We start from the raw sequence: 14,530 nt of genomic DNA, 5'->3' as shown, positions 1-14,530 counted from the left end.
TTTAGCGCGCACCGCTAACTAAGCTAGCCGTTCCACATCCGTTACATACATATTCACATGTAGGTTTGCATTAAACTATTCTACCAGTATATATTCATAATGTACATATTCACACGTCTGCATAGACGAAAGTATTGGCTGTAAGAAGTCAGACAAAACATATTTGCTCATCTCTAAATGAATAAACAATGTAGTGAGTATTTTTCTAAACTGCGTTACCCATTCCAGTCAGCTGACGGCAATACGCGACCTTCAGATGGTGACGTCATATTTAGTGGACCACACGACACCGGAAGCTGTTTCACCAACACGAATACTTTTTGTGTATATTGATCTCGGTGTTTTTAACACAATCCTCTTTACGTATCTACTATTTAACTTAAAGTAATTTGCTTGTTAAATGTACAAATGTGTTGATTATACTGAGTCTAGCACTAAGCTTATCGTTAATGCTAGCTAGCCCGACCATGAACTCACTGAACGACTACCCTCCTGTTAAAGAAGAGGCGGTCTGCTGGGCGGAGAAAGAAGCTCTGGGGCTGAACATTGTCCAGAAAGAAGAGAAGGGGGATATTATAGTGAAAGAAGAGAAAGAGCATTTTAGAGTGAAAGAAGAAGAGGGGATAGAGGCTGTCACAGTGGAAGAAGAGGAGGGGATAGAGGCTGTCACAGTGGAAGAAGAGGAGGGGATAGAGGCTGTCACAGTGGAAGAAGAGGAAGAAGCTTTCAGAATGAAAGAGGAGGAAGAGGAAGCCATCAGTATCACATTGAAAGAAGAGAAGGATGTTACAGTGAAAGAAGAGACAGAACATTTTAGAGTGAAAGATGAAGAGGGGATAGAGACAGATAGTCACAGTGAAAGAAGAGGAAGTAGAAGCTTTCAGAATGAAAAGGGAGGAAGAGGAGGCTGTCACCTTGAAAGAAGAAGAGGAGGATGTTTTGGGAGATGAAGGAGAGGAAGAGGAGACTGAAGATCTGATTAACACCAGTGAGTACCGTCTTAATAACACAGCCAGAAACTCTGCAGTTGTTGAACTAATGTGTGGTTTTAAAGCCAAAGGGTCATTGCACTGAAATGTGCACCTCACCAGAACCCCAAATATAAGCTTGTAAACAAACACTGTATTTGACTCAAAACGTGTTTAAAACCATCATTTTGATCTCATGGTGGGTCCTTGCATCCACAGCTCTGTCTATGAATTAGAGATGTTCCATTTGTTCAAACCCTCAGCTACTCTCCCCTATCTGTTTATTAGGACAGCGGAGATATAAAACGTTTAAGTACCAATAAGGAGTATGGTATTTATGGCTCTACCTTTCTCACACTTTATTATTCATGATTCTTTGATGATTATCCCTAATCATGTTAGCATCCATATTAATATACAAGTGTTCAGAAACATATTCTATTCTTGTGTGACTCGTATGATACGATAAATTATTTACTGTTCATTTCTGTTGGGAACAACATCATCTGAAACACAACCAAAACAAACTGCAAATGTATCCAACAAGTTTGTAGAGTCACAAGCTTGATGTAGTCATCGTGTTCTAGGAATATGGGACCAAATATTTTAAGTCACATAGAAATGAATTTGTCCAAATACTTATGAGGCATTCAAATGTAGGGACTAGATATTTTATTTCTAAATGGTAAAACTGATATGTATGAATATACCCTCAACTAAAAGGTGACATTCTGTTCCTTTGTCTCATATGAAACATTTGATCTCCAATCTAACATGCTGGAGTACAGAGCCACATTAAACTGTTATCTTCCCTGTCTAGATAAATACGTAGGGGAACACAGAGCCACATTAAACTGTTATCTTCCCTGTCTAGATAAATACGTAGGGGAGTATAGAGCCACATTAAACTGTTATCTTCCCTGTCTAGATAAATACGAAGGGGAGTATAGAGCCACATTAAACTGTTATCTTCCCTGTCTAGATAAATACGTAGTGGAGTATAGAGCCACATTAAACTGTTATCTTCCCTGTCTAGATAAATACGTAGTGGAACACAGAGCCACATTAAACTGTTATCTTCCCTGTCCAGATAAATACGTAGGGGAACACAGAGCCACATTAAACTGTTATCTTCCCTGTCTAGATACATACGTAGGGGAGTATAGAGCCACATTAAACTGTTATCTTCCCTGTCTAGATAAATACGTAGGGGAGTATAGAGCCACATTAAACTGTTATCTTCCCTGTCTAGATAAATACGTAGGGGAGTATAGAGCCACATTAAACTGTTATCTTCCCTGTCTAGATAAATACGTAGTGGAGTATAGAGCCACATTAAACTGTTATCTTCCCTGTCTAGATAAATACGTAGTGGAACACAGAGCCACATTAAACTGTTATCTTCCCTGTCTAGATAAATACGTAGGGTATAAATAGTTTAAGCATTAAGGCCCATATACCACAGGTATGACAACCTGATCAATAATATCACAGGTATGACAACCTGATCAATAATACCACAGGTATGACAACCTGATCAATAATATCACAGGTATGACAACCTGATCAATAATACCACAGGAATGACAACCTGATCAATAATACCACAGGTATGACAACCTGATCAATAATACCACAGGTATGACAACCTGATCAATAATACCACAGGTATGACAACCTGATCAATAATACCACAGGAATGTCAACCTGATCAATAATACCACAGGAATGACAACCTGATCAATAATACCACAGGAATGTCAACCTGATCAATAATACCACAGGTATGACAACCTGATCTACATGAATGCAGCTTCCACTTCATTAAAGCCGTTACCCAATCACAGGGATGGATAACTCTGGAAAGAGGAGGGCAGATTACTGGTAGGAGTTACCCAATCACAGGGATGGATAACTCTGGAAAGAGGAGGGCAGATTACTGGTAGGAGTTACCCAATCACAGGGATGGATAACTCTGGAAAGAGGAGGGCAGATTACTGGTAGGAGTTACCCAATCATAGGGATAAAATGCAAATTAATTACTTAAAAATCATACAATGTGATTTTCTGGATTTTTGTTTTAGATTCCATCTCTCACAGTTGAAGTGTACCTATGATAAAAAATTACAGACCTCTACATGCTTTGTAAGTAGGAAAACCTGCAAAATCGGCAGTGTTTCAAAGACTTGTTCTCCCCACTGTATACATCATTATTTATCATTATATATATAAACCTAAACTTAACTAGACTAAACCTGATAGTATAACAATAGTAGTAATTCATGTTTTATATACAACACTTTTCATCACAAAGACAATCTCAGACTGTAAAAACTGCCAAAACTAACAAAACACATGTAGAGATCTGGCAGGTCTTGGTGATGGTCTTCCACAGATTCAGATGATGTGTTGTTCAGTCAGACAGTTCAGAAAGGATGGGCAGTAGTTTAAAAGGAGGGAGCAACGATGTCACAGAGGGAGCAGCGATGTCACAGAGGGAGCAGCGATGTCACAGAGGGAGCAGCGATGTCACAGAGGGAGCAGCGATGTCACAGAGGGAGCAGCGATGTCACAGAGGGGGCAGTGATGTCACAGAGGGAGCAGCGATGTCACAGGAGGGAGCAGCGATGTCACCGAGGGAGCAGCGATGTCACAGGAGGGAGCAACGATGTCCCAGAGGGGGCAGCGATGTCACAGAGGGGGCAGCGATGTCACAGAGGGAGCAGCGATGTCACAGAGGGGGCAGCGATGTCACAGAGGGGGCAGCGATGTCACAGAGGGGGCAGCGATGTCACAGAGGGGGCAGCGATGTCACAGAGGGGGCAGCGATGTCACAGAGGGAGCAGCGATGTCACCGAGGGGAGCAGCGATGTCACCGAGGGGAGCAGCGATGTCACCGAGGGGAGCAGCGATGTCACAGAGGGAGCAGCGATGTCACAGAGGGAGCAGCGATGTCACAGAGGGAGCAGCGATGTCACAGAGGGAGCAGCGATGTCACAGAGGGAGCAGAGACTTCACAGAGGGAGCAGCGACGTCACAGAGGGAGCAGCGACGTCACAGGAGGGAGCAGCGATGTCCCAGAGGGGGCAGCGATGTCCCAGAGGGGGCAGCGATGTCACAGAGGGAGCAGCGATGTCACAGAGGGGGCAGCGATGTCACAGAGGGGGCAGCGATGTCACAGAGGGAGCAGCGATGTCACAGAGGGAGCAGCATCAGTCAGTTTCTCAGACCGGAGCTCTTCACCAGGCTCCTACTCGACATGGAGCCAGTTTTATCATGTAGAAATTTCATTCAGGTTTCTATTAAGTATTTAACTAAATAATCTGTTTGTCTTTGGCAGGAGAGAGACCAGACTCTCACTCTGACAGCGGGAAGAGTCCTTCAGGGGAACCAGACCCAGAGACACCCAAACCAGGGAGACAACACCACTGCTCCCAATGTGAAAAGAGATTTTCCCAATCATGGGACCTAAAACGGCATGAGAGGATACACACAGGGGAGAAGCCTTTCCAATGTTCCCAGTGTGGAAAGTGTTTTACTTTGTTAGGAAACCTGAGGGAGCATAAGAGAATACACTCTGGATAGAAACCGTTCAACTGTTCCCAGTGTGGAAAGAGTTTCGCCTGGTTAGGGAGCCTGAAGCAGCATGAGAGGATACACACAGGGGAAAAGCCTTTCCAATGTTCCCAGTGTGGAAAGCGTTTTACCCGCTTAAGGAGCCTGAAGGAGCATGAGAGGATACACACAGGGGAAAAGCCCTACCAATGCTCCCTGTGTGGAAAGAGTTTTACCCAGTTAGGGACCCTAAAAGAACACGAGACAACACACGCACAAGAAAAGCTCTACCAATGCTCCCTGTGTGGAAAGAGTTTTATCAATTTAAGACATCTGAATAAACATGAAAGAATACATACACAGGAGGAGAAGTCATACCACTGCTCTCAGTGTGGAAATACATTTTCCCAGGCAGAGGACCTGAAATCACATGAGAGAATAGAGAGACTGTGTTCCGACTTGTGTTTTTGACTGAGAATTTAGGTTTTTGTTTATGCCAAATGAAATCCTATTGTTTATATGAAATCATTAACAAAATAGACCTACTCTTTTCAAGTTTTCATCTGGAGATGATAAATACTAACTTTCATCCATTACGAGTATAAACCCTCTAATATTATTCATTATGTTTTTGGGATATTGCTAAATGTTAATTATTATATAGATGAATGGAGTTTTGGATTTCTTGATTCTAACCTTAAACCTCTTGGATTTGATGTGATCTGGCTTTTCGCTAAATTAATTTGATTGAATACATGATTTAGATATTGCACCATGTACATTATGGAATAGATTAATAGAATGAGCATTTCTTGATTTTGAACTTTATAACCTCTTGAATTTAGTCGTTTTGTTTCATTGAGTTAATTTGTTTACTAGTCGTCAAGCTAAAGGACGATGACAATGTGATGGCGTTTTTATAACAACATTGATAAGTTGTTGACATGAAAAATATGAACGTTCCCATCAATTCCACTATGTAGAAGCAGTATAGAGATAGTGAAAGAAATGAAAAATAAAAAGTAGAATAAGGCTCCATGGTAGCTAATACAGTAGAGTAGAATAAGGCCCCATGGTAGCTAATACAGTAGAATAGAATAAGGCTCCATGGTAGCTAATACATTAGAATAGAATAAGGCTCCATGGTAGCTAATACATTATATTAAGGCTCCATGGTAGCTAATACATTATAATAGAATAAGGCTCCATGGTAGCTAATACAGTAGAATAGAATAAGGCTCCATGGTAGCTAATACAGTAGAGTAGAATAAGGCACCATGGTAGCTAATACAGTAGAGTAGAATAAGGCTCCATGGTAGCTAATACAGTAGAATAGAATAAGGCTCCATGGTAGCTAATACAGTAGAATAGAATAAGGCTCCATGGTAGCTAATACAGTAGAATAGAATAAGGCTCCATGGTAGCTAATACAGTAGAATAGAATAAGGCTCCATGGTAGCTAATACATTAGAATAGAATAAGGCTCCATGGTAGCTAATACAGTAGAGTAGAATAAGGCACCATGGTAGCTAATACATTATAATAGAATAAGGCTCCATGGTAGCTAATACATTATATTAAGGCTCCATGGTAGCTAATACATTATAATAGAATAAGGCTCCATGGTAGCTAATACAGTAGAATAGAATAAGGCTCCATGGTAGCTAATACATTAGAATATAATAAGGCTCCATGGTAGCTAATACAGTAGAGTAGAATAAGGTACCATGGTAGCTAATACATTATAATAGAATAAGGCTCCATGGTAGCTAATACATTAGAATAGAATAAGGCTCCATGTTAGCTAATACAGTAGAGTAGAATAAGGCACCATGGTAGCTAATACAGTATAATATAATAAGGCTCCATGGTAGCTAATACAGTATAATATAATAAGGCTCCATGGTAGCTAATACATTATAATAAGGCTCCATGGTAGCTAATACATTATAATAGAATAAGGCTCCATGGTAGCTAATACATTATAATAAGGCACCATGTTAGCTAATACAGTAGAGTAGAATAAGGCACCATGGTAGCTAATACATTATAATATTATAAGGCTCCATGGTAACTAATACATTATAATATTATAAGGCTCCATGGTAACTAATACATTATAATAAGGCTCCATGGTAGCTAATACAGTAGAGTAGAATAAGGCACCATGGTAGCTAATACATTATAATATTATAAGGCTCCATGATAGCTAATACATTAGAATAAGGCTCCATGGTAGCTAATACAGTAGAGTAGAATAAGGCTCCATGGTAACTAATACATTATAATATTATAAGGCTCCATGGTAACTAATACAGTAGAATAGAATAAGGCTCCATGGTAGCTAATACATTATAATAAGGCTCCATGGTAGCTAATACATTATAATAAGGCTCCATGGTAGCTAATACATTATAATATAATAAGGCTCCATGGTAGCTAATACATTATAATATAATAAGGCTCCATGGTAGCTAATACATTATAATATAATAAGGCTCCATGGTAGCTAATACATTATAATATAATAAGGCTCCATGGTAGCTAATACATTATAATAGAATAAGGCTCCATGGTAGCTAATACATTATAATAAGGCTCCATGGTAGCTAATACATTATAATAAGGCTCCATGGTAGCTAATACAGTAGAGTAGAATAAGGCACCATGGTAGCTAATACATTATAATATTATAAGGCTCCATGATAGCTAATACATTAGAATAAGGCTCCATGGTAGCTAATACATACTGACTAGTCTATTACATGTATCCTATACTGACTAGTCTGTTACATGTATCCTATACTGACTAGTCTATTTATCCACTAGGTCTAATACATGTATCCTATACTGACTAGTCTAATACATGTATCCTGTACTGACTAGTCTATTACATGTATCCTATACTGACTAGTCTATTACATGTATCCTATACTGACTAGTCTAATACATGTATCCTATACTGACTAGTCTATTTATCTATTAGGTCTATTACATGTGTCCTATACTGACTAGTCTATTACATGTATTCTATACTGACTAGTCTAATACATGTATCCTATACTGACTAGTCTATTACATGTATCCTATACTGACTAGTCTATTACATGTATCCTATACTGACTAGTCTGTAACATGTATCCTATACTGACTAGTCTATTACATGTATCCTATACTGACTAGTCTATTACATGTATCCTATACTGACTAGTCTATTACATGTATCCTATACTGACTAGTCTATTACATGTATCCTATACTGACTAGTCTATTTATCCATTAGGTCTATTACATGTATCCTATACTGACTAGTATATTTATCCATTAGGTCTAATGAATTTATGCATGTTGATTTTGTCCATCCACACCAGACGCGATCAGGACACGCAGGTTGAAATATCAAAATGAACTCTGAACCAAGTACATTAATTTTGGGACAGGTCGAAAAGCATTCATGGCAATTTAGCTAGTTCGCTTGCTGTTGTTAGCTAATTTGTCCTGGGATATTAACATTGGGTTGTTATGTTATCTGTAATGCACAAGGTCCTCTGGTCCTACAATGAATCCATGATTGCATGCTGTCAGGCTGTATCACCGCCTGGTACAGCAACTGCACCAAACAGCTACTATCTCAAGGCCATCAGACTGTTAAATAGCCATCACTGGCCAGCCTCCACCCAGTACCCTGCCCTGAACTTAATCCCTGTCACTAGCTGGCTACCGCCCGGTACTCAACACTGCTCGTTCAAGGCTGCTGCCCTATGTACATAGACATGGAATCACTGGTCACTTTAATAATGGAACCCTGGTCACTAATAATGGAACACTGGTCAATAATAATGGAACACTGGTCACTTTAATAATGGAACACTGGTCACTAATAATGGAACACTGGTCAATAATAATGGAACACTGGTCACTTTAATAATGGAACACTGGTCAATAATAATGGAATCACTGGTCACTTTAATAATGGAACCCTGGTCACTAATAATGGAACACTGGTCACTTTAATAATGGAACACTGGTCACTAATAATGGAACACTGGTCAATAATAATGGAACACTGGTCACTTTAATAATGGAACACTGGTCACTAATAATGGAACACTGGTCAATAATAATGGAACACTGGTCACTTTAATAATGGAACACTGGTCACTTTAATAATGGAACACTGGTCACTAATAATGGAACACTGGTCAATAATAATGGAACACTGGTCACTTTAATAATGGAACACTGGTCACTTTAATAATGGAACACTGGTCACTAATAATGGAACACTGGTCACTAATAATGGAACACTGGTCACTAATAATGGAACACTGGTCAATAATAATGGAACACTGGTCACTTTAATAATGGAACACTGGTCACTTTAATAATGGAACACTGGTCACTAATAATGGAACACTGGTCAATAATAATGGAACACTGGTCACTTTAATAATGGAACACTGGTCACTTTAATAATGGAACACTGGTCACTAATAATGTAACACTGGTCACTTTAATAATGGAACACTGGTCACTATAATAATGGAACACTGGTCACTTTAATAATGGAACACTGGTCAATAATAATGGAACACTGGTCACTATAATAATGGAACACTGGTCACTTTAATAATGGAACACTGGTCACTTTGATAATGGACCACTGGTCACTTTAATAATGGAACACTGGTCACTAATAATGGAACACTGGTCACTAATAATGGAACACTGGTCAATAATAATGGAACACTGGTCACTTTAATAATGGAACACTGGTCACTAATAATGGAACACTGGTCAATAATAATGGAACACTGGTCACTTTAATAATGGAACACTGGTCACTAATAATGGAACACTGGTCAATAATAATGGAACACTGGTCACTTTAATAATGGAACCCTGGTCACTAATAATGGAACACTGGTCAATAATAATGGAACACTGGTCACTTTAATAATGGAACACTGGTCACTAATAATGGAACACTGGTCAATAATAATGGAACACTGGTCACTTTAATAATGGAACACTGGTCACTAATAATGGAACACTGGTCAATAATAATGGAACACTGGTCACTTTAATAATGGAACACTGGTCACTTTAATAATGGAACACTGGTCACTAATAATGGAACACTGGTCACTTTAATAATGGAACACTGGTCACTTTAATAATGGGACACTGGTCACTAATAATGGAACACTGGTCAATAATAATGGAACACTGGTCACTTTAATAATGGAACACTGGTCACTTTAATAATGGAACACTGGTCACTAATAATGGAACACTGGTCACTAATAATGGAACACTGGTCACTAATAATGGAACACTGGTCAATAATAATGGAACACTGGTCACTTTAATAATGGAACACTGGTCACTTTAATAATGGAACACTGGTCACTAATAATGGAACACTGGTCAATAATAATGGAACACTGGTCACTTTAATAATGGAACACTGGTCACTTTAATAATGGAACACTGGTCACTAATAATGGAACACTGGTCACTAATAATGTAACACTGGTCACTTTAATAATGGAACACTGGTCACTATAATAATGGAACACTGGTCACTTTAATAATGGAACACTGGTCAATAATAATGGAACACTGGTCACTATAATAATGGAACACTGGTCACTTTAATAATGGAACACTGGTCACTTTGATAATGGACCACTGGTCACTTTAATAATGGAACACTGGTCACTAATAATGGAACACTGGTCACTTTAATAATGGAACACTGGTCACTAATAATGGAACACTTGTCACTTTAATAATGGAACACTGGTCACTAATAATGGAACACTGGTCACTTTATTAATGGAACACTGGTCAATAATAATGGAACACTGGTCACTAATAATGGAACACTGGTCACTTTAATAATGGAACACTGGTCACTAATAATGGAACACTGGTCACTTTAATAATGGAATCACTGGTCACTTTAATAATGGAACACTGGTCACTATAATAATGGAACACTGGTCACTTTAATAATGGAATCACTGGTCACTTTAATAATGGAACACTGGTCACTATAATAATGGAACACTGGTCACTAATAATGGAACACTGGTCACTTTAATAATGGAATCACTGGTTACTTTAATAATGGAACACTGGTCACTTTAATAATGGAACACTGGTCACTATAATAATGGAACACTGGTCCCTTTAATAATGGAACACTGGTCACTTTAATAATGTTTAAATACTGTTTTACACTCTTCATATGTATTTTCATTTAGCTTTGATTTCCTCTAGCTATTCTCCAGTTTGCTCCCAGCCGCTTTCACAGAACGTAGATCACTGTTAAACCATGGTGCAGATTTGTTTGTTTGACTGAATTAATATGACATTTCCTTAAATGCAGTCCGATACGTAGCAGATAGAAAGTATGTTTTAAATGAAATAAAATACACTTTTACTCTCAACGGCGTTTACCAACTCCAGTTAGCAGATGGCGATGAGCGTCTTTCAGGCGACGCTGCCAGTGTGACGTATAATCTAGTGGACGGGACGTTCCTTCCACAACAACAGCTAGTCAGACACCTCGGTTGCTTTCTGGCAAACATAGCTACAACATTCACGCTCTTTACACTGTTTTGGTGTTTTAAAGTTCTGTCGTTTACCTAGTTACCTTATTTAATGTTATATGTACATTGTTACTCAGCTAGCTGGCTTAATAAGTTAGCTTAGAGCTAGGCTAGTCGCTAATGCTACCTAGCTAACATCTCCGACCATGAGTTCACTGAGCTACTCTCCTCCTGATAAAGAAGAGGGGGTCTGCTGGACGGAGGAAGAGGGTCTGTGGCTGAACGTTGTTGTGAAAGAGGAGAAAGAAGAGGAGGAAGTCACCGTTAAAAAACAAGTAGAGGTTGAGTCTGTTCCGGTTAAAGACGAAGAGAAACACGTTACTGTGAAAGAAGAGGAAGACGCGTTCAGAGTGAAAGAGGAGGAGGATGTTACAGTAAAAGAAGAGGAGGATGCATGGGAGGAGGGGGAGATGACTGTCACATTGAAAGAAGACGACGAGGAAGAGACAGAAGATCTGATTAAGACCAGTAAGTACTTTCTTAATAACAGGATCGCAACCTCTGTTAGCCCAATAATGGACGAAAGAAGTCTGACGTGACTCAGTATAGTCCAAGGACCAGACATGTTCTGCTTTGAGGCGAAGTGGCTCCAAAACAGACAAATACTACATCTAAATGTGAATCCATTCTCAATTGTGGTACGGTTCCAGAAACATAAATCTCTCCACTTTCATATCGCATCAAAAATAATTTCACAAATATACTCTTACTGCAGCATACTGTTCTAACCGGTTTTAACACAGTTGCAGCCGACAGCGTTTTTCAGCGACAACACATTTGTGGCGTCCGTATTCCGTTTACACACAGGTGTTAGGAGTCGCTGATAGCTAATTAGGCCAGGTACGCCCCTGTCTATCATCTGTCTTCCATCTGTTTTCCTCCAACGCGCTGAAACATGGAAATATGGCCATGTGGGAACAGTAACCCTATAAAGGTAGCAATTAAACCTTTTGGGCTTTGGGGGGGGGTTAAAATGATCCTGTAAGTGATACATGTTTGACCGAGGGACATGTCAAAATGCTGAATTTGGTCATTCTAGCAAGCTTTTATTCATATAAAAAATTTACTGAATTGGCCATGTGGTCTACATTAAAAGGGTACATGACATGCCCTCCTCAGTGGGTAATGTCAGTCTTGTAGGTGAAATGAAGATTAAGATTGTAACAATGACAGTCCATTTTATATATATATATCATTATTTATCATTATATACATACATATATATATATATATATATATATATATATATATATATATATATATAAAATGATATCATTATTTAGACTTATTGAGGGAAAATCAAGGACTGAAGGGGGGCATGAATAAAAAATGTCAGAGTAATATTTTAATTCATGAGGTGATTGGGGGACTAAACCTGATAGTATAACAATAGTAGTGATGGTCTACCACAGCTTCAGATGATAAGGTGTTAACTAGACTAAACCTGATAGTATAACAATAGTAGTGATGGTCTACCACAGCTTCAGATGATAAGGTGTTAACTAGACTAAACCTGATAGTATAACAATAGTAGTGATGGTCTACCACAGCTTCAGATGATAAGGTGTTAACTAGACTAAACCTGATAGTATAACAATAGTAGTGATGGTCTTCCACAGCTTCAGATGATACAGTGTTGTTCAGTCAGGCAGTTCAGAAAGGCTGGGCAGTAGTTTAAAAGGAGGGAGCAGAGATGTCACAGAGGGAGCAGCGATGTCACAGAGGGGGCAGTGATGTCACAGAGGGGGCAGCGATGTCACAGAGGGGGCAGCGATGTCACAGAGGGGGCAGCGATGTCACAGAGGGAGCAGCGATGTCACAGAGGGACCAGCGACGTCACAGAGGGGGCAGCGACGTCACAGAGGGGGCAGCGACGTCACAGAGGGGGCAGCGACGTCACAGAGGGAGCAGCGTCAGTCAGTTACTCAGACCGGAGCTCTTCACCAGGCTCCTCCTCTAACATGGAGCCAGTTTTATCATGTAGAAGTTTTATTCAGGTCTCTATTAAGTATTTAACTAAATAATCTGTTTGTCTTTGGCAGGAGAGAGACCAGACTCTCACTCTGACAGCGGAAAGAGTCCTTCAGGGGAACCAGACCCAGAGACACCCAAACCAGGGAGACAACACCACTGCTCCCAATGTGAAAAGAGATTTTCCAAATCAGGGGACCTAAAACGGCATGAGAGGATACACACAGGGGAGAAGCCTTTCCAATGTTCCCAGTGTGGAAAGTGTTTTAACCGCTTAAGCAACCTGAAGGCGCATGAGAGGACACACACACATTATTTCCAATGTTCCCACTGTGGGAAGCGTTTTGCCTGCTTAAGCAGGCTGAAGAGGCATGAGAGGACACACACAGGGGGAAATCCTTTCCAATGTTCCCAGTGTGGAAAGCGTTTTACCCGCTTAAAGTGCCTGACGACACATGAGAGGACACACACAGGGGAAAAGCCTTTCCAATGTTCCCAGTGTGGAAAGCATTTTACCCGCTTAAGGAGCCTGGAGGAGCATGAGAGGATACACACAGGGGAAAATCCTTTCCAATGTTCCCAGTGTGGAAAGCATTTTACCCGCTTAAGGAGCCTGGAGGAGCATGAGAGGACACACACAGGGGAAAAGCCTTTCCAATGTTCCCAGTGTGGAAAGCGTTTTACCCGCTTAAGTAGCCTGAAGAAGCATGAAAAGATACACACAGGGGAAAAGCCCTACCAGTGCTCTCATTGTGGAAAGACATTTTCCCAGGCAGAGGACCTGAAATCACATGAGAGAATAGAGAGGCTGTGTTCTGACTTATGTTTTTGACCTGAGAATTTAGGTTTTTGTTTATGCCAAATGAAATCATATTGTTAACATGAAATCATTAACAAAATAGACCTACTCTTTTCAAGTTTTCACCTGGAGATGATAAATACTACCATTCATCCATTGCATACGAGTATAAACCCTCTAATATTGTTCATTATGTTTTGGGGATATTGCTAAATGTTAATTATTTTTTAGATGAATGGAATTTTGGATTTCTTGATTCTAACCTTAAACCTCTTGGATTTGATGTGATCTGGCTTTTCGCTAAATTAATTTGATTGAATACATGATTTAGATATTGCACCATGTAAATTATTGAATAGATTAATAGAATGTGCATTTCTTGATTTTGAACATTGAAACCTCTTGAATTTAGTAATTTTGTTTCATTTAGATAATTTGTTTACTAGTCGTCAAGCTAAAGGACGATGAAAATGTGATGGCGTTTTTATAACAACATTGATAAGTTGTTGACCTGAAAAACATGAATGTTCCCACCAATTCCACTATGTAGAAGCAGTATAGAGTTGTTTACTTTGATATTATCTGTTGACTGAATAAATCAGAATTTGCATTGAATA

The 14,530-nt window shown here is 39.4% G+C and overlaps 1 protein-coding gene and 1 pseudogene across 1 annotated transcript; both read left to right on the top strand.

Annotated features, from left to right (window-relative positions):
• Positions 1-401: 401 nt before the first annotated feature.
• Positions 402-4,994, top strand: LOC139395720 (zinc finger protein 501-like; annotated as a pseudogene).
• Positions 4,995-11,058: 6,064 nt separating this feature from the next.
• On the top strand, positions 11,059-14,530 carry LOC139395719 (zinc finger protein 3-like). Its single transcript, XM_071143062.1, has 2 exons — positions 11,059-11,611; positions 13,186-14,530. Exons 1-2 carry the CDS (start codon positions 11,290-11,292, stop codon positions 13,944-13,946), a joined length of 1,083 nt encoding a protein of 360 aa, XP_070999163.1. The 5' UTR covers positions 11,059-11,289; the 3' UTR covers positions 13,947-14,530.

The sequence above is a fragment of the Oncorhynchus clarkii genome, unplaced genomic scaffold (genome assembly GCF_045791955.1).
Source record: "Oncorhynchus clarkii lewisi isolate Uvic-CL-2024 unplaced genomic scaffold, UVic_Ocla_1.0 unplaced_contig_456_pilon_pilon, whole genome shotgun sequence".
Classification (NCBI taxonomy): Eukaryota; Metazoa; Chordata; class Actinopteri; order Salmoniformes; family Salmonidae; genus Oncorhynchus; species Oncorhynchus clarkii.
The sequence above is the reverse complement of the archived record's forward strand: the minus strand, read 5'-3'. Positions and strand labels throughout refer to the sequence as shown.